The 19519-nt window shown below is 36.6% G+C and overlaps 1 protein-coding gene and 1 pseudogene across 1 annotated transcript; both read right to left on the bottom strand.

The window, feature by feature from the left end:
• Nucleotides 1–938: 938 nt before the first annotated feature.
• Nucleotides 939–9007, bottom strand: TMEM126A (transmembrane protein 126A). Its single transcript, XM_021686491.1, has 5 exons — nucleotides 8877–9007; nucleotides 6809–6934; nucleotides 3864–4057; nucleotides 2224–2338; nucleotides 939–1159 (listed from the first exon to the last, which is right to left on the bottom strand). The coding sequence occupies exons 2-5, from the start codon at nucleotides 6898–6900 to the stop codon at nucleotides 967–969; spliced, it is 594 nt and encodes a 197-aa protein (XP_021542166.1). The 5' UTR covers nucleotides 6901–6934; nucleotides 8877–9007; the 3' UTR covers nucleotides 939–966.
• A 6336-nt stretch (nucleotides 9008–15343) lies between these two features.
• LOC110577214 lies at nucleotides 15344–17796 on the bottom strand (annotated as a pseudogene).
• Between the last annotated feature and the right edge of the window lie 1723 nt (nucleotides 17797–19519).

Genomic DNA, 19519 nt, shown 5'->3' with positions numbered 1-19519 from the left:
CACTCCCTCTGCTTGTGTTCCCTCTCTCGCTCTTTCTCTGTCAAATAAAAATTTAAATGATGTGTTTTAGGAAATGAGGAATATTAAACTAGGCTATTTTAGAAAACAAAACCAGGAACAATAGGAAGAGTATAACTACCATTTAAGTGCTACCATTTATGTCAGGTGCTGTGTTAGTCAACTTCCATATATTATGTAATACCCTACTGAGTTAGGTTACTGATGAAGAAACTGAGAACCAGAGAAAAGAGGTTAACTTGCTTAACATCAAGCTGAAAAGAAGAGGCCTAGGTATGTGATCCCAAAGAACTATCCCACACTAAACGGAAGCTTCAGAGGTAGAATTTGCCTCAATCTTCCAAGAATATAGCTTTCCAAAGACAAGTAAGAGGACTCTAGAAGTAGGTAACTATATCATTGTATCACTGTATCAGTCAATATATGGGCTCTAGCTGAGCCTATCATCTTTTAGACTGCTGGAATTGATTCCTCTGTGAGGAAGGTTGTTAAATATGTCCTAAATTTCTATGGATTCATAATACCTATGGGAACAGTGAATTGGGAAAATGAAGTGAACATCTGCTGTAGTGAACTAATCCTCATCCCCACCTCCCATTTTCATTCCTGCTTGGATTCTTTATGAGGTCTTCAGTAAAAACTGCTGTATGGTTATTTTTCCGGTTACAGACTAAAATATGGTTTAATATAAAGGAGTGGAGCAAGCAAAGTAGAAGAGAATATTGGGCAAACTAGAGAAGTTAAGCTTTTGTTTAAGGATTAAGTTTAAGGATTTTGTTTAAGTTAAGAATACTACCTTATTAGTATTCAGCCTTTGCTGCCCTGTGTAGCCTTACGTTATAGGTCCCAGAATTGTACCTCATATGATTAAAAGTCTACGTTTATTCATACACTAGACACTTATTCATACATTACAATTTTATTTTTGTGTACACATTTGTTTAACAGTCACTGAATTTCTAGGCCAGGTTCAGGTAACTGAAGGGCCTTTATAATTAGCTTATATTGTCTAGATCCAAGGTATGCTGCAAACATAGTCTGGAGCAAAATGGGAAATAACATCTTTCTAAAGACAGGCTTAGAAATTCTAGTCCAGTAAGTTAAGATGTTTCCTTTCTCTGGCAGCGGGGCTGACTCATATCTGTAAGAAAACATTGAGACAGTTCTATAGAAAAGATAGTTGTATCAAATGGCAAACCTTTGTACAATATATATTAATCCTAGAAGTCTTAGGATAAAAGTAGTTTAGGTAAAGATTAAGTTAATTCAGTTATTCTCTTTGATGTCTATTGGTCCTTAAAACTGTACTTTTGTTTTCTTTTGTCCCTTTCTCCACTTTACCTCTGAAGGCCCATACAGCTTAGATTGCTTGATATAAGAGTTCTATCAGAAAATAACTGAATTGGGGTGCCTGAGTGGCTCAGTCGGTTAAGCGTCTGCCTTTGGCTCAGGTCATGATCCGAGGGTCCTGAGATTGAGCCCCACATTGGGTTCCCTGCTCAGTGGGTAGCCTGCTTCTCCCTCTCCCTCTCCCTCCCAGCTCATGCTCTTGCTCTCACTCTCTATCTCAAATAAATAAAATCTTAAAAAAAAGAAAGAAAATAACTGAATTATACTGGTTTATAGCCAACCATTTTGTGATGGAATTTTCCTTTAGTGGAATTGCTCAAACTCTTAAGACTGAGCATATAATTAGCTATCATGTTAGGCATAGTACTGTTTGTAGCTTTCTGGTTGGCATTCAGTACACAAATTAAGTAAAGAACCTGAACTACACATGCAAGAAATATGATGGGATTAATTTCTAGAACTGTTTTCAAATTCTTGAGAAGTAGTATTACTTATAAGAAAAAAAGTCTAACTTTTATTTTTTAATTTTTTTTAAAGATATTATTTATTTGACAGAGAGAGACACAGTGAGAGAGGGAACACAAGCAGGGGGAGTGGGAGAAGGGAGAAGCAGGCTTCCCGCGGAGCAGGGAGCCCGATGTGGGGCTCGATCCCAGGACTCTGGGATCATGACCTGAGCCGAAGGCAGACGCTTAGCCGACTGAGCCACCCAGGCGCCCCAAAGTCTAACTTTTAAATTAAAAAACTAACATTCCCTTAAAGGCAGAAAAATGTATCTATTTTAATTTGTGCATTTTCTAGGTAATCATTTATATATTGAAGTTTTCCATTGATTATATGAGAAAACAATCTTACCTGGCTGCTAGGCCACCATTCACAGGTATAGCCAAGATAACAGGGTACAGAGCACCAAAAACGAGACCAACCAGTCCACCCCGTGTTATGGTACAGGTTTCACAATTCAAATCACCTAGGAAATAAATCAGTTCTGAAAATGAAGGTCATGATAGTCATGCAAACATGATTTTAAAGAACGCAACGTCTTAAAGGTGTCAGAGATACTCAATTTTTAGGCAGCAAATGCAAATCTATAAGGCATGTTAGAAGGTATAATTATAGTACAGACAACCTAAAATAGCCAGGAGTAACTGCTAGAGGATTTTTAATCTGTTTGTACTGCTTTTATCTTTCTGCACTTGTACTGGCAAACCTGAGCTAATACTCTTCTGTCGAAAACTTTTAACCCGTGGGAATTTTTAAAAAATAATTTGTACTTCGTCTTATGTTTTTACATTATATAGTGTGACTATTTTTATAAAATTCTTTATTCATTTCCAAGTTAGTGTAAGCTATATTAAAAATAGAAAGCTAAGTTAATAACATGTTTTACTCTGTTCAACTGACTGGGTGGTAGGTTTCCCTAGATCATAAAAATTCTTTCTACACTGATCATGGGGATTCAAGCAAAATACTCATCCAGTTTAAACCAATTTGGAACAGCACTTAAGAGAATTTAAATGGACTGTCTTTTATGCCACCATCATCTGTGGTAATAATATTTTTATGTGAAATCAAATTTTTCATGATATATAGGCATGCCCTGTTTCATTGTGCTGTACTTTACTGCCCTTCACAGATAACACATTTTTTTTTTTTTTTTAATTAAAGGTTTGTGGCAACGCTGTTTTGGTCAGGTCTGTAGGCACCATTTTCCCAGCAGCATTTGCCCACTTCATGTCTCTGTCACATTTTGGTAATTCTCATAATATTTCAAACTTTTTCATTATTATAATATTTGTTACCGTGATCTGTTATCAGTGATTACCACACACTGGAAGCTCAAATGATGGTTAGCACTTTTTAGCAATTTTTTAAGGTATGTACATTGGTTTTTTTAGACATAATACTACTGCACCCTTTAAACAGACTATAGCATATTGTAAACATAACTTTTATATGCACTGGGAAACCAAAAAATTCATTCACTTTATTGCAGTAGTCTGGCAAACCATATCTCCAACATATGCTTGTACTCAAAGCACTTGCACATACGGTAAACTATCAAAAGGAAATCAAGTCTCCATATATTTGATAATTCTTTTATATACATTTAGTGCTTTGAGAGATTTACTATGTAAATAGACTCTTCTTCCCATAAGTGTTTTCTCTCCTGAGGGACTTCTCTATAAATTTTTTTTTAAAAAACTAAGGCAGTCATCATTTAAAAAAATAAAGTTAGCAAATATTTCTTTAAGAACTGTGGGAAAGATAAGTTAGATAAGGGAAAGTATTTAGAACTTCCATGTATATTGTATTTTACTTGTACAGAAGACTGCTAATATGAACTACCACTTTACATAGGCTAGCAAGTTTCAGTCTTATCCATGCACTGACTATGATATAGCATATAGTTACCTGATGTTAATATTTAACGATTAACATAAGGTGCAAATATATACTAAAGCAAATTCTGGTGATAGTGAAATAGAATTTACCTGTATTCAAAGGTAAACTTACAAAACCTTTGTAAGATATGTGCGCAGTCAAAAATGGGATCACTGCCATTGGTAAGCCAGCGGCTATACGAGCCTGTGTCACATTTAGGATGCGTCGAAAAAGACTATTTGCTATTAGACCACAGAGACCAGCATTAAGTCCAACATATGTTGATCCATGTTCAAACAGATTCCTGAACAGTGACAAAAAAGAAAATTTTGGGAGGTACTATATCGTGTGAGCTGTCCAACAATTCTGGTGTATGTTATAGGACTTAACAGGACTTTAGGAATAACAGGATACAACATTTATCCCTTATAGCTCCATAAAAGAACCTTTTAAAATAATTTACATATAGATTTTTATCCTAAAGGCTTTTGAATTTGGTCAACACTTAAGGATAGAGTGATACATTCAGATTTTGCTAAATGTATTTTGTGATTCTGCAAAAGATATTAGTATAGAAAATTTCCCCCAACTATAACAGGCAAGAGCTTCTGAAGAGTCTGATATGAATGCCTCTCCTTTGGGTGCCCACAATACCCAATATTTACCTCTCTAGCACAATAGATGGTAAGGTGATACTATCTTACAATCACTGATTTATATGTCAGGCTTCCCCACTAGTCTTTAAGTAAATAAATCATAATGGTGCTTGTCATTCAATCACTGAGCACCTACTACATGCAGCAGACTTGATGCTGAAGTCACAAAAAATTATATTCTATCTTCAGTGTTTTCATAGTTTATTGGAGGATGAAAGACGTGAGCATGAGATATAACAAATCTACTGAAATGGTAATGGAAGTACGAGAGAGGCAGTTTAAAAACTTAGGGTACACAAGATATTATTTAAAAAGTGAGAAGAGCCTAGAGAACCTACCAACAGTAACAACAGAAAATACATGAATGTGAAAGACCTATGTATTTTTGTGGGCACTGAGGGAATGGGAAACTTGAGCACTACTTCTGAAATGCTTTTATCTTCATAACAATCTTGTGAAATATATATTATCTCCATTTTAGTTCTAGCAACCAAATGCTCAGTAGATAGTTTGCCCATATATATTTTTACATATTACTATATTAATATAATTATTTTGAATATATGAATTAAGTTATATACTGATGTGAAATATTTTAAAAACTTATAAACTATGTAAATAAAAAGGAGTGCAACTAGAATCTGAATAGCAAAGTTTATGGTCTCCCAAATTTTAATTTCCTATGGCTTAGAGTCACATTTTTTAGTTAATAATTCAGTAAGTACAAAATTGTTATTATCTAACAGCTCCTTTGCAAGTCAGTTTTCCAAAAAAATGCCTCTACTACTGGAAACTCATGAATGGCAAGACACACGTTTAAAACTAGACACACAAATGTAACACATGAACTATAAGATCATATTTAAGTGGCAATGAAATACATGGTACATAAAATTATTTTGTAGATCAGAAAGTGAGGTTTTTGATATTAAAGTTTCATATACCTAAGGACTTTTCAAGTAACTATTAAGCATATGAAATGATAATGCAAGAAGGGGTGAGGATTCAAGCTTAGGAGACCAAGGATAAGAAAATAGGAACAGAGAAATATAGGGAATAAGGCAAAGGTAAGGAGACACTGTCATCTGCTCTGTTCAGGTGCCAGTGTTTGAGAGCAATTTATTACTTCCAAACTAAAGCTTACTTTGCTGTTCTAGCTTACTTGCCCACTGCTTCTCCATTCTAATTTGGTGAAAGTACCAGTGATGTAGCCTGCTCTTTTCTCTTCAAAGCTGCCACCATCTACTCTATTCCTTATGTCAGTCTTTCTGGCACTCTACCTTACTGACCTGGAAACATGGACACACGCCTTTTTGTGCTTGAAAAGTTTTTCTGTTACCCACCTCAGGAAAATAACAAAAAGGATGTACAATGTGTGTGTGTTGGGGGAAGAGCTGTAGGATATACAGCTTATGAAATCTCCCAAGTTCTTACTGCTGCCCTGGGTTTATAGGTTCTCTCTTGTTGACAGCGTAAGTGGCAGCAAGACTGGAATTTACTCAGGACAGTAAGACTGTAATTCCAAAATGTATTTCAAATCCTTCAAACCCTTACCATCACTACTTCACCAAGATTACCATGCCAGTTTTCCTACTATCTTCTTTTTTTTCCCTCTCCTACCTTAAATCTATTTCCCAAAAGCAACTGGAATGTTCTTTAGAACTGTTAGCTGGATCATAATCATTTGCTGTCCTTTAGCCTTATGCCTACTTCCCTGTACTTCACGAACACTGGTTCCTGAGATATGATCAACTCTGCTATCCTGTGGCCTAGGCATATGCCAACCCCTCTGCCTGAGATCCTGAGATATTATTCCTTCACCCCCTCCCTAGGCTGGCTCCTTTTTTTTTTTTTTTAATCCTTTCTGGCCTCATAATTTCTATTTAAATGGAACCTAGTCAGAGAGGTCTTCGTGCTAAGGAAGTGCACTATAGTTCACTCAGTGTTGTCCTCAAAGATCAGTATGGTTCCATATAGCCTTTTTCTATTTAATGATACAGATCTTTTAGCCATGATCCCATTTCTCTGGCATTCCTTGTCTAGTTATGTGTGTTACATAGCACTCTCTTGGACTGTTAGACATAATAGAAATGCACTGACAAGACAATTTAAAACCATCTTAAAGGTCTGTTACTTAGATGAATCCATAAATGTTAAACTCTAAGCCAAATGGAAAAACTGAGAATGATCATATAATTAGATCCAAAGACATGAATTCTAACCTCAACTTCAAGCAAAATGGTTAATCTCTCTTGGTCTCAGGTTTTCTCAATAAGGCAAGAAAAAGAGCTCCGTTTCCTTCTGATAGTCTATATTCAAACCAAATAAATGTGAGATAATGAACCAATGATGAAAATCCACCTGGTAAAAAATATTTTTAAATTAAGAAGGGATCTTACCTTTCTGCTTCTGGGAGTTGATTAATTTTTCTGGTTATGATATTGAAAATTAAGTCTTCCTTGACAGTATCATTTGGTTCATGATTTTCCATCTTGAGCCTTAAAATATTTTTCAATAATAGATACCTATAGAAAAACAACAAAAAGACTTATAAAAAGCTTTCTAAATACCATAAATATTTAATTTAAAAAATTATAGCTTGATTCATAATCTGAAAAATTCAGTGCATACATACCATATCAAAAAATATTTTCTAAGTAAAATAGAAACCAGAACATGAAAAACAACCCATAAAGCTTCTAGGAAATACAGAATATCTTTATAACCCTTAAAAATATTTCTTAATTTGCAAATAGCACTGAACATAAAACTAAAATTAACTAATTAAAATTAAGAACTTGTGTTGATCAATAGATACTATAAAGAGAAGCCAGTGTGGGAGAAAATGTCTGCAATATAACTGACAAAGGAGCAGTTAGTACCAAGAAAATGTAAAGAAGTGCACATCATTAAGAAAAACTCACAAAAGGTTTGAACAGGTATTTTCACAGAGGGAAGCAAATAGCCAATAAACAAAATATGCTTAACCTCATAACCAGGGAAAAAAATTAAAAACAGTGAGATATCCATATGTAGGTTAGCTAAATTAAAACCTGACAATTTCAGTTCCTGGCAAAAATGTGGGGTAACTGAAACTCTGGTGTGCTGCTGGTAGAAGTGTACATGGCACCCACTGTGGGTACAACCACTTTGGAAAAGAATCTGGTATTATTTGGTAGGTTGAAGAAACATATTAGCAATTTTACTTATAAGTATACCCTAAAGTAGAAATAAGCAAAATTTCTCTGAAGGGCCACATAGTAAATATTTTAGGCTTTGCAGGTAACACAACGTCTTTGTCAAATAGGCCAGTAGTTTCTTGATCCCTGCACTAGTTAGAGTGAATGCAGAGTAGGGGGATGGTGAATGGTGAGTTTTAACCCAAAGATTTAGCTCATTAAACAAGATTTCAGGGTAGCAACGTTAAGAAAAGCTAAAGTTCAGAAATAACAGCAAAATACAACATGGTTTTATGAAATTAGATTTTCATGGTTTGTTATCTATTTGCTACAAGATTAATTTACAACACTGATTTACTGCTGGGTACCTGTTAGATACAAGAGGTCACTGGGAGCATGTTAAGTGAGATTTCATATCCTTAGACTTAGAAATTTACATGTAGGTTTCCTGGACTCAAACTTCTTGAGGGCCTTGGTTGCAGTGCCATGACAGACACAATCTCTGCCCTACAGGAGCTGTGAATGATTTTGTTGGAGGAGGGTGTGTGTGTGTGTAGATACATAAATTCAGTATACACAGAGAAAGTGTACGGTGTATATGTTGGAGGCGGGTGTGTGTGTGTGGAGACACATAAATTCAGTATATAAAAAGTGTACGGTGTATATGTCTGAAATGTTATTCCCTCCGAAAGTCCTGCCTAATGCTATCACTAGTTTTCTGTTCCATGCTGTGCATACTGGTGAGGTTCCGAGTTCTGTGAACTAGCAATTTTTTTAAATTTTTTATTGTTATGTTAATCACCATACATTACATCATTAGTTTTTGTGAACTAGCTATTTCTAAGGTGTAGCTATTAAAGTCTCCCTTAATTCGGTAAAAGTTTGATACAGCAGCCTGCAGTAAGACGTTGTGTGTCTGTTATTAATAATAAATCCTAATCCAAGATAATGCCACCTTTAAATACTACAAACATTTCAAAAGGCTTTTGCATTAGCTAGCTCACGTTAACTATGAGACAATGAGTCAAGTGGGGACTCTCAAATTAAGTTAGGCCAAGGTCACTCTGGATATTGGCAGTAAAACCTGGGTTAAATTCAAGCGCAGACGTTTATTTTTCTTCTTGGCTTAACTTAAATCTAAGATCTTTTTTTCTGGTGTGCAAAGTGAAAAGACGGTAGGTGCTGTCTCCCCTACCCCCCTTACGACCCACTTCCAGGATCTCATTCCCACACTGCCGGTGAACAGCATGTCACCGCTCTGTGCTTCTCCAGATACACGGGCATTTACCTTTTTTTCCGGGATGCCAGTAACTTATGCTTTCCTCACAGCAGTCGGTGCCTCCACCCGGTCTCGGCGACCACGACGGGGTTCACTCCAACCTTTGCTCACCTACCCTGAGCGCAGCCATCTTTGGCTGGCACGTGACTCGAGTCAGGCAGGGGCGGGGGCGCGGCCGCTGATTGGGCTCCCAGGACGTAGGTTGCCTGCCGCCGCCACTTCCTGCGGAGGGGTTTCCAGCTGAGGGAAGTGCTGGGCTGCGGTTGAGCAGTTTCCGCGAGCGCGGAGGGTACTCTTTACCTCCTACCCCTGCCTTCCAGACTGAGCCTGTGGAAATTTTGATTTCCAGCTCCTTTCATTGAAAACCTACCTTGGACGCATTATCTCAGTTCCTGGCCAATAGAGCCTACCTCATGTGTTGGCATACGGGGTATGTGGAAACTGCACAGCCCTAGGCATACGACGGGTGCTCGGTTAAAAAGTCGAAAAGGAGCTGAGGTTTCTATGCTCCATCGGTTTTTTATTCTCCCTAGCATCTTAAGCTCTCTGTGCTATTTTATGATCTGGCTAATTGTCCCATCACAATCTGAGCTCCTCAAGAGTAAGCAAGAGATTTTTCTGAGGATCCCTTGTGCCCTGCCACGTACTGCTTATAAAAACAGGTTTGGGTGAATGTGGTGAAAGAAAAACTAGAGAGCGAGGGAGCTATTGGCTTCATAAGTCAGAACAATTGAGAAAGTTTTGGAACAACCTTCTGAAGACCTCTAAGTTCTCATCCCCACAGCTTCTTATCTGTAAAACAGGGCGGTGGGGTGGGGTGGGGATAACACTCTCCTTGATTATTGTGTAAAGTTGTGAGGATCCTAAAAGTGCTTATCAAGGTTGTTTTGGAAATCACTGAGCTTTATCAAAGAAAAAGTGGTATTCCGGGTAAAGGGGGAAATTTCCATTGGCGAGGTGAACAGAAGGGCACCCAAAACTCCTGTGGCTGCGAGGAATTTATCCAATGTCAAATCGTCGCCTGTCAGTAAACCAGAAAATTAAAACAGATTCTCAGATTCCGAGGAAGAAAGTCAGCATATGCCCCAACTGGAAAGTTTCCGAGGTAAATGCAGGGACAGCTTGAGAAAACCAGCTTATTAAGATGCTAACTATAACGTGTCCATGCGCATGGGAATACTTTGTTTCCATTTCATAATCTTATTCCGATTTAATTTTTAATGGTTTGAAGCTTATTTTGAAATTTATAAATGTTCATTGTACAGTATATATAGCATGCCATTCTGGAGTAATAAAAGCAATATAGTATATTGAGATTTTATTAAAAAATTAGTTTTTCACAAGACAGGAACAAATGTCCATTTCATCTAAGTTCTCAAATTATTAGCTTAAAATTTTCACAATATTTCCTTATTAGCCTTTAAAACCTGTAGCATCTGTAGTGAGGTCACATCTCTCGATATCTGTCATTTGTATCTTCTCTTTTCTTTTGTCTGATCAGTTTGGCTGATGGTTTATTATTTGTTTGATTTTCTCAACCAGTTTTTTTTTTTTCATTGCTTTTTTTCTGTTATTTTCAGTCTTCAACTTGATTGTTTTTTTGCTCTGATCTATATTGTTTTCTTTTTTTTTTTTTAAGATTTTATTTATTCATCTGAGACACAGAGATAAGGAGAGAGAGAGAGAGCATGAGCAGGGAGAGAGGCAGAGGGGGAGGGAGAAGCAGGCTCCTCGCTGAGCCTGGAGCCGGATGTGGGGCTCCACCCCAGGACCCTGGGATCATGACCTGAGCCGAAGGCAGACGCTTAACCATCTGAGCCACCCAGGCGTCCCTATATTGTTTTCTTTTTCCTACCTGGGATTTAAGTTGCTCCTCTGTTTGTAATTTCTTAAGGAAGAAGCTGAGGTCATTTGATGTGGGATCTTTTTTTCCCCCAACATATGTGTTTAGTGTATGAATTTTCCTCCATCTACTGCTTTAACTGTGTCCCACAGATTTTGAAATGTTTATTATTTTGATTGGGTTCAAAATACTTTCTAATTTCTCTTTGCTTTTTTATTTGACCCATGAACTATTTAGAAGTGTTAGTTTTCTAATAGTTCCAATTTTCTGGGTACCTTTCTGCTACAGATTTCTAATTCAATTCCATTGTGGTCACAGAATATAGTTTGTAATATTTGGATCCTTTAAAATTTGTTGATATTTATAGCCCCGATTCTGGTCCATGTTGATAAATGCTCCATGTATGATTGAAAAGAATGTATATGCTGCTGTTGTGCCAAGTGTTCTAAAACATCATTTATCACAAGTTGGTTGATAGCATTGTTTAAGACTTTTTTGTCCTTTCTGAATTGCTACCAACATGTTCTATCAATTACTGAGAGGTTATTGAAATCTCCAATGATTATGGAAATTTTCCTATTTCTCTTTTCATTTCTAACAGCTCTTGCTTCATGTATTTTGAAGCTCCACATGAAATGATTAAACATTTAGGATAAACTGAGCCCTCTATGATTATGAAATAACCTTCTTATTTCTTGGTAATATCTTTTGCTTTGCAATTTACTTTTTCTAATATTAATATAACCACTACAATAGCTTTTTTTGATTAGTGTTAACATAACATAGCTTTTCCCATCCTTTACTTTTAACCTATTTATGTCTTTATATTTAATGCAGGCTTCTTTTTTAAAAAAAAATGTTATTTATTTGAGAGAGAGTGAGAGAGAGAGAGAGAGCAGAAGCAGAGGGAGAAGCAGACTTCCTGCTGAGCAGGGAGCCCAAGGACGCAGGGTTCAGTGCCAGGACCCTGACATCATGACTTGAGCCAAAGGCAGCTGCTTACTGAGCCACCGAGGTGCCTTAAAGCAGGCTTCTTATAGGCGGTATATATAACTGGATTTTTACAATCTAAATAGACAGTTCTGACTTTTAATGAAGTAGGTGTTTAGACCATTTAAACTTAATATGATTTTTATATCCCAGGCTTTAAAATTTATCATCTTGAAATCTATTTTCTGTTTCTCCCATCTTATACATTCCCCTTTTCCTTCTACTTTTTTTTTTTTTGGTTTGTTTTGACTAATTGAATTTTTTTATTCCATTTTATTCATTTTGCTCGTCTGTTAGCTACAGTTCTTTTTAATAATTGCAATGATTGCTTTAGCATGTATAATGTACATCTGTTTTAGTTTCCTCAGGCTACTGTAAGAAAATACCAGAAACTGGGTGGCTTACAACAACAAATTTATTTGCTCACTGTTTTGGAGGCAAGAAGCCTGAAATCAATGTATTGGTAGGATTGGTTTCTACTGGAGGTGTTGAAAGACAATTTGTTCCATGCTTCTCTCCTAGCTTCTGGTAGTTGCTGACAATCCTTGGTGGCTCTTCTTCTGTCTTAACATGGCATTTAACCCTGTGTCTTTGTGCCTTCACAGGGCCATTTTCCCTCTGTCTGTGTCTATATACCCAAATTTCTGTAGTCTTATGAGGACACCAGTTATTCATTAAGGGCTTGTCCTAATCCAATATATCTCATCTTAACTTGATCACATCTGCAAAAACCCTATTTCCAAATAAGGATACATTCACAGGTATGGAGGATTAGAACTTGCAAATATATTTTGGAGGGACCCAAAGATGCAGCAACATCTTTAACATCATAATCTATCTTCAAGTATTATTATACCATTTTATGTATGGTAAAAGAGTATTACAACAGTATACTTTTCTTTCTTCTTGGTCTTTATGTTATTATCATACATTTACTTCTAAGTATGTTATAAACCACACAATACATAGTTACTATTTTTTATTTCAATAGTCATTTGTCTGGGAAAGAATTTTTAGAACTAAGAAAATTTATATTTATCCACATATTTTTCACCTCTTGTACGCTTCATTCTTTTTATAGATAGATATTCCATCTGGTATCACTTTCTTTCTACCTAAGTATTCTCTAACATTTCTTAGAATGCAAATCTGGTAGTGAATTCTTTCATACTTTTCCAACTCTAAAAAGTATTAAGCCTTAGTTTTAAAATTTTGGTAAAAAACACATAACATTAAATTTACCATGTTAGGGGCGCCTGGGTGGCTCAGTCGTTAAGCGTCTGCCTTTGGCTCAGGTCGTGATCCCAGGGTCCTGGGATCGAGCCCCGCATCGGGCTCCCTGCTCGGCGGGAAGCCTGCTTCTCCCTCTGCCACTCCCCCTGCTTGTGTTCCCTCTCTCGTTGTGTCTCTCTCTTCAAATAAATTAAAAAAAAAAAAAATTTACCATGTTAACCATTTTTAAATGACTGGTTCAGTAATATTAAGTATATTCATAGTGTTATGCAACAGGTCTCTGTAACTTTTCTTCTTGTAGCATTGAAAATCTTTATCCACTAAATACTAATTACTCCTCTCCAATCCCCCCAGCCTTTGGCAACCACCTTTCTACTTTCTGCTTCTATGGGCTTGGCTTCTTTAGACACTAGATATGAATGAAATCATACATTATTTGTTCTTTTGTGACTGGCTTATTTTATTTAGCAAATGTCCATCCATTTTGTAGCATGTTACAGGATTTCCTGCTTTTTAAAGAATGTATAATATCCCAATATATGTATATATCACATTTTCTTTATCCGTTTATTCAATCATAAAGATTTGGATTGCTTCCATCACTCAGCTGTTGTGAGTAATGCTGCAATGAAAATGGGTGTGCAAATACCATATCAAGTCTCTCCTTTGAATGCTATTGGATACATACCAGAAGTGAGATTGCTGGATCATGTGGTATTTCTGGGTTTGTTTTTTTTTTTGAGGAGTCTCCATACTGTTTTCCATGATGGCTGTACCATTTACCCTCCTACCAACAGGACATAAGGGTTCCAACTTCTCCTTTTCCTCACTAGCACTTATTATTTTCTGTTCTTTTGATAGTTGCCATCCTGATGAGTATGAGAGGATGTCTCCTAGTGATTTTGAAATGCATGTCCCTAATGATTAGTGATGTTGAACATCTTTTTGTGTGCTTCTTGGCCATTTGTGTATATCCTTTAGAAAAATGTCTATTCAAGTCATTTGCCCACATTTTAATTGGATTTATTTGTTGTTGTTATTGAGTTGTACAAGTTCCTTATATATTCTGGATTAACCCCCTATCACATATATGATTTGCAAATATTTTCTCGCATTCCATAGGTTGCCTTTTTATTCTGTTAATTGTTTCATTGACATGTAGAAGATTTTAAGTTTGATGTGCTTCCATTTATCTACTTTTATTTTGTTGCCTGTGAATTTGATGTCATAACCAAGAAATCATTGCCAAACACAGTGTACTGAAGTGTTTTTCTGTGTCTACTTCTGGGAGTTGTGTAGTTTTTGGTCTTATATTAGGTCTTTAATCCATTTTGAGTTAGTTGTGGATATGGAGTATGGAAAAAAATCCAACTTTATTTATTTATTTATGTCCGTATGTGGATATCCAGTTTTCCAAACATCATTTGTTGAAGAGACCATCCTTTTCCCATTATGTAGTTTTGGCACCCTTGTCAATAATCATTTGTGCATATATGCAAGGATTTATTTCTGAACTATCTATTATGTTCCATTGGTTGATATATCTATCTTTATGACAGTGCATCATCTTAATTACTGTTGCTTTGTACTATGTTTTGAGATCAAGAAGTATGAGGCCTCCAGCTTTGTTCTTCTTTTCCAAGAATGTTTTGGCTAGTCAGGGTACCTTGAGATTCCTATGAACCTTAAGAGTTTTTTTTTATTTCTATAAAAAATGCCATTGGGATTTTGATAGTGATTGCATAAAATCTGTAGATCAATTTGGGTTATATGGACATTTTTTTTTTTTAAGATTTTATTTATTTATTTGACAGAGAGAATGAGAGACAGAGAGCATGAGAGGGAGGAAGGTCAGAGGGAGAAGCAGACTCCCTGCCGAGCAGGGAGCCCGATGCGGGACTTGATCCCGGGACTCCAGGATCATGACCTGAGCCGAAGGCAGTCGCTTAACCAACTGAGCCACCCAGGCGCCCTATATGGACATTTTAACAATACTGAATCTTCCAGTCCACAAGTACAGGACACACTCAGCAAGGACATGCAGGAGGGCCTGTAGGAGGACCAATAGTGGTCTGACCCTTCTGACACTGATGTCAATTGAGTCTAAACATAGTAAGAGGGATTTGGTTTTACTAACCAAATTGAATATATTTGAACTATAATTTGAGGCATTTTAGTTTTGCCTACTGAGGTAATAGTTTTAATATATGGAATAAGATATATTTGAGTAATAATTTAAAAAGTTCATTGTTTCAAAAGAGTGCATTGTTTAGTTTCCACATATTTGTGGATTGTCTTGTTTTTCTTCTATTTCTAATTTCATTGTGGTTAGAGAAGATACTTTGAATGATTTGAATCTAATTAAAATTTTTTTTTTTGTTTCATACTAGTTTATTTAGGGGTTCCATTTTCACTCCTCAATAGATTTTATGTATTTCTCATATGCTTCTTCTCTAATCCAGTTCTGTAGGATTACTGAGTGCAAACTTGATCAGCCAACCATCTTCATAACAAGATGTGTTGACAAGTCCTGGATATTCTGCAAGAGCTTCATTAATTTCAGTTACTTCTCCTGATAGAGGAGAACAGAGTTCACTAGCAGCTTTCACACTTTCCAAAGCACCAGACTCATCTTGTTTGTTCAGTTTTGTCCCAACTTCAGGCACACTACAGTAAACAACATCTCCCAAAGCTTCCTGTTCAAAATTGCTGATTCCCATTGTTCCAATACCATTTTCTGTTGTTATCCATTCATGTTTGTCTGTGAATTTACACACGGGGAGCAGAGCAGAACCCCTGTGCGGTGTTCGGACGGTGCCCCGCCTCAGCCTTCAGGGCCCCAGGGCAGACGAGGCGCAGCCACAACCCGCATGCTCCAAACCGATCGCAGCGCCACATTCACAGAGGTGCTTCTTAAATTTTTAAGACTTGTTTTGTGGTCTAACATGTTTCTCTTCGGGGAATGTTCCATACTTTGATTTTCTTTTCATTTCCCTTTGTGTATATTCTGTGGATATTTTCTTTGTGATTACCACTGCAATAACATGAAACATTTTAAAGTTATAACAATCTATTTTAAACTGATCACTTGAAGTATGATAATCACTTCAATTGTGTGTAGAATCTACTCCTTTACATCTCCACTTTTCCCACTATATGTTACTGATGATATAGTTACATCTTTTTATATTTCATATTCATTAACATAAATTTATAGCTTTTTATGTTTTCTTAATGCTACACTAGATTGTGAAGTGATTTGTATATCCACATGATCATACTTAAAGGTTCTGTATTTGTCTAAATATTTACCTTTACCAGGGAGTTTTACATTTTTGTGTTATTATTTTTTGTTTTTGTTTTTTATTTTTTTTTAAAGATTTATTTTAGAGAGAAAGAAAGAGAACAAGAGCAGGAGGAGGGGAAAGGGAGAGGGAGTAAGAGAATCCTGAAGCAGACTCCCTGCTCAGCGTGGAGCCCATTGTGGGGCTTGATCTTAAAACTCAGATCATGATCTGAGCCAGAATCAAGAGTCTATTGCTTAACTGACTGAACCACCTAGGCACCCCTGTGTTACTGTTTATAGTACCTTTGCTTCAATTTGAAGGATTCCCTTCAGCATATCTTAATAGGGCAAGTCTAATGATGAATTCCTTCAACTTTTGTTTATCTGAGAAATTCTTAATTACTCTTTTGTTTTTGAAGGACAGATTTTCCAGATATAATAGCCTTGGTTGCCATTTTTTCTTTCAGTACTTTAAATATGTCATCCTATTCCCTTCCAGCTTACAAGGTTTCCACTGAGTAATCTGCTAACAATCTAGTAGTAGCTCTTTTGTACATAATGATTGCCTTTCCCTCGCTTCAAGATTCTCTGTTCATGACTTTTGACAGTTTGATTATGATGTCTGTTGGTTTGCAAACTGGCTTCTGTACATGAAGGGCAAGGAGAGACCAAAGCAAGAGGCAAACCACTCCAGACTGGTAGGTAGAAGGGCATGAAGGAGGGCCAATAGTGGTCTGACTTTTCTGACATTGATGTCAATTAAGTCTAAACATAGTAAGAGGGATTTGGTTTTACTAACCAAATTGAATATATTTGAACTATAATTTGAGGGATTTTAGTTATGCCTATTAGGTAATAGTTTTAATATATGGAATAATATATATTTGAGTAATAATTTAAAAAGTGCATTGTTTGCACTTTTAATAAGGAACTTACATACAAGGTTTGTCTTGGGTGGCCACAAGACAAGTAGATCTCTGCCCTCAACCACCAGAAACTTAATTGGTTCGATCATATATACTGTCCAGATGGTCTCAATAACACATTGCTCTCTCAAGGCTGTGTCATTGAAGAAAGCTCCCACTATGAGAATGGTGGACAGAATGTATATTCTAGGGACAGGGAAGGGGTAAGGAGCCTCTAATTGCCCAGGTCCAGCTTGCAGTTCAAACGGTGATCACATCTTCTTGATTACTTCCTTCAACAATTTCTCTCATTGTAAATCCCTTTGGATTTTTCCTAATTGGAGTTCCTTTAGCTTCTTGAATTTGTATGTCCATTCTTTTCTCAGATTTGGGAAGATTTTGGCAATTATTTTTTCAAATAGTTTCTTTTCATTCTGGGACTCACGTAATGCATATATGGTTCCATTTGATGATATTCCAAAAGTGCCTTAGGCTCGCTTCATTTTTCTTCATTCTTTTTTCTTTTTGCTCCTCTGCCACAATAATTTCAAAAGTCTTGTCTTTGAGTTCATTGATTTCTTTCTTCGGATTGATATTGAGTACCTTTAGTGAATTTTTCAATCCAGATATTATATTCCTAAGTTCCAGAATTTCTGTTTGGTTCTTCTTCATAGTTTCTATCTCTGTTGATATTCTCATTTTATTCATGTATTATTTTCTTGATTTCATTTCATCTATTGGTGCTCTCTTTTAATTCATTGAGTAGCCTTATGACAATAATTTGGAACTCTTTTTCTGGTATATCTCTGTTTCTTTAGGGTTGAGTGGCTCAGTTGTTAAGCATCTGCCTTCAGCTCAGGTCATGATCCCAGGGTCCTGGGATCGGGCCCCGCATCGGGCTCCATGCTCTGTGGGAAGCCTGCTTCTCCCTTTCACACTCCCCCTGCTTGTGTTCCCTCTCTTGCTGTGTCTCTCTCTGTCAAATAAATAAAATCTTAAAAAAAAATAATTTGTTCTTTTAAATGTGCCATTTTTCTTGTTTCTTACTATGGGTTGTTATTTTTTGTTGGGATTACAGCATTTGAAGAATCACTCCATGCTCCCAGGTTTTTCGATTTGCTCTTTTGTAGGGAGAACTTTCTCTATTCAGGCCAACTAGAGATTCTGGAGATTGCTTTAGCCTTTTTTGGGGATGCGTCTTCTCCGTGCTTGAAGAACTTTGCCAATTTCTTCTCAAGAGCTCTTGCTGGTGTTGCTCTGGCGTACTGTGTCCTCTTTGGTGCTGTGGTAGGCTGCAATATTGGAGTTTTACCTAGTGTTTCTGTGGTAATGAAAACTTTAGTGCATGTTTATGGCCTTTGTTCTCAGACATCCCTATCCTGGCACACCATTCCTGTCAGTATTTGGATTCAGGTATGAGAAAATGGTTCCTTGGGCAGCCCCCTAAAAGTCAGAATGATGGACATAGGTTTCATTCCTTTCTCTCACCAGGGAGAAGGGAGTTGGGGTTTTTCTCCTAATTGTGCCACACTGTGTTGAGTAACAGTTTCTGGATTTCTTATAAAGGTACTTGGACTGTATTTTGTTAAATCTCTGTCTTCATGGGAGGGGCAGGGCCCATGCCTTTCTATTTTCCCATCTTGCTGATGTCACCCTCCCTACTTAGCCTTAGTTTTTGAAAAATATTTCTGCTAGGTATAGGATTCTAGGTTGACTTTTTAAAAAGTAATCTCTACACCCAACATGGGGCTTGAACATACAACCCTGAGACCAAGAGTCTCATGCTCCACCAATTGACCCAGCCAGGTGCCCTAACTTTTTTTTTAATGTTAGTATTTAATTATTTTTTTTAAAGATTTTATTTATTTATTTGAGAGAGAGATCGTGAGTGCAAGCAGAGGGAGGGGCAGAGGGAAAGGGACAAGCAGACTTCCCGGTAAGCAGGGAGCCTGATGTGGGGCTTGATCCCAGGACCCTGAGATCATGACCTGAGCCAAAGTCAGACACTTAACTAACTGAGCCACCCAGGTACTCCTTAGTGTTAGTACTTTAAAAGTTTTGCTCTACTGTTTTCTGGCTAGCAGTGTTACCAGTGAGAAGTCTGTTGTCATTCTTATTTCTGTGGGTGTTTCTCAGGCTCCTACAAGGACTTTCTTTTTCTTACTGGTTTTAAGCAATTTGATTATGATGTAGTGTGGGGATATTTTTTCTGGTATTTCTTTTGGTTGGAATTCATTGAGCTTCTTGAATCTGGGGTTTTTAAAAATTTCAGTTTTTCTGTGGTATAATTAACATACTAAATTATAATTTATTTAAAGTGTACATTGTGGTGACTTGATATATGTATATGTTGTTTTTTTTTTTTTTTTTTTTTTATTTTTTTTTTTTTTTTTTT

Source organism: Neomonachus schauinslandi, chromosome 11 (assembly GCF_002201575.2).
Source record: "Neomonachus schauinslandi chromosome 11, ASM220157v2, whole genome shotgun sequence".
Classification (NCBI taxonomy): domain Eukaryota; kingdom Metazoa; phylum Chordata; class Mammalia; order Carnivora; family Phocidae; genus Neomonachus; species Neomonachus schauinslandi.
This window is presented reverse-complemented; position numbering and strand designations above follow the sequence as displayed.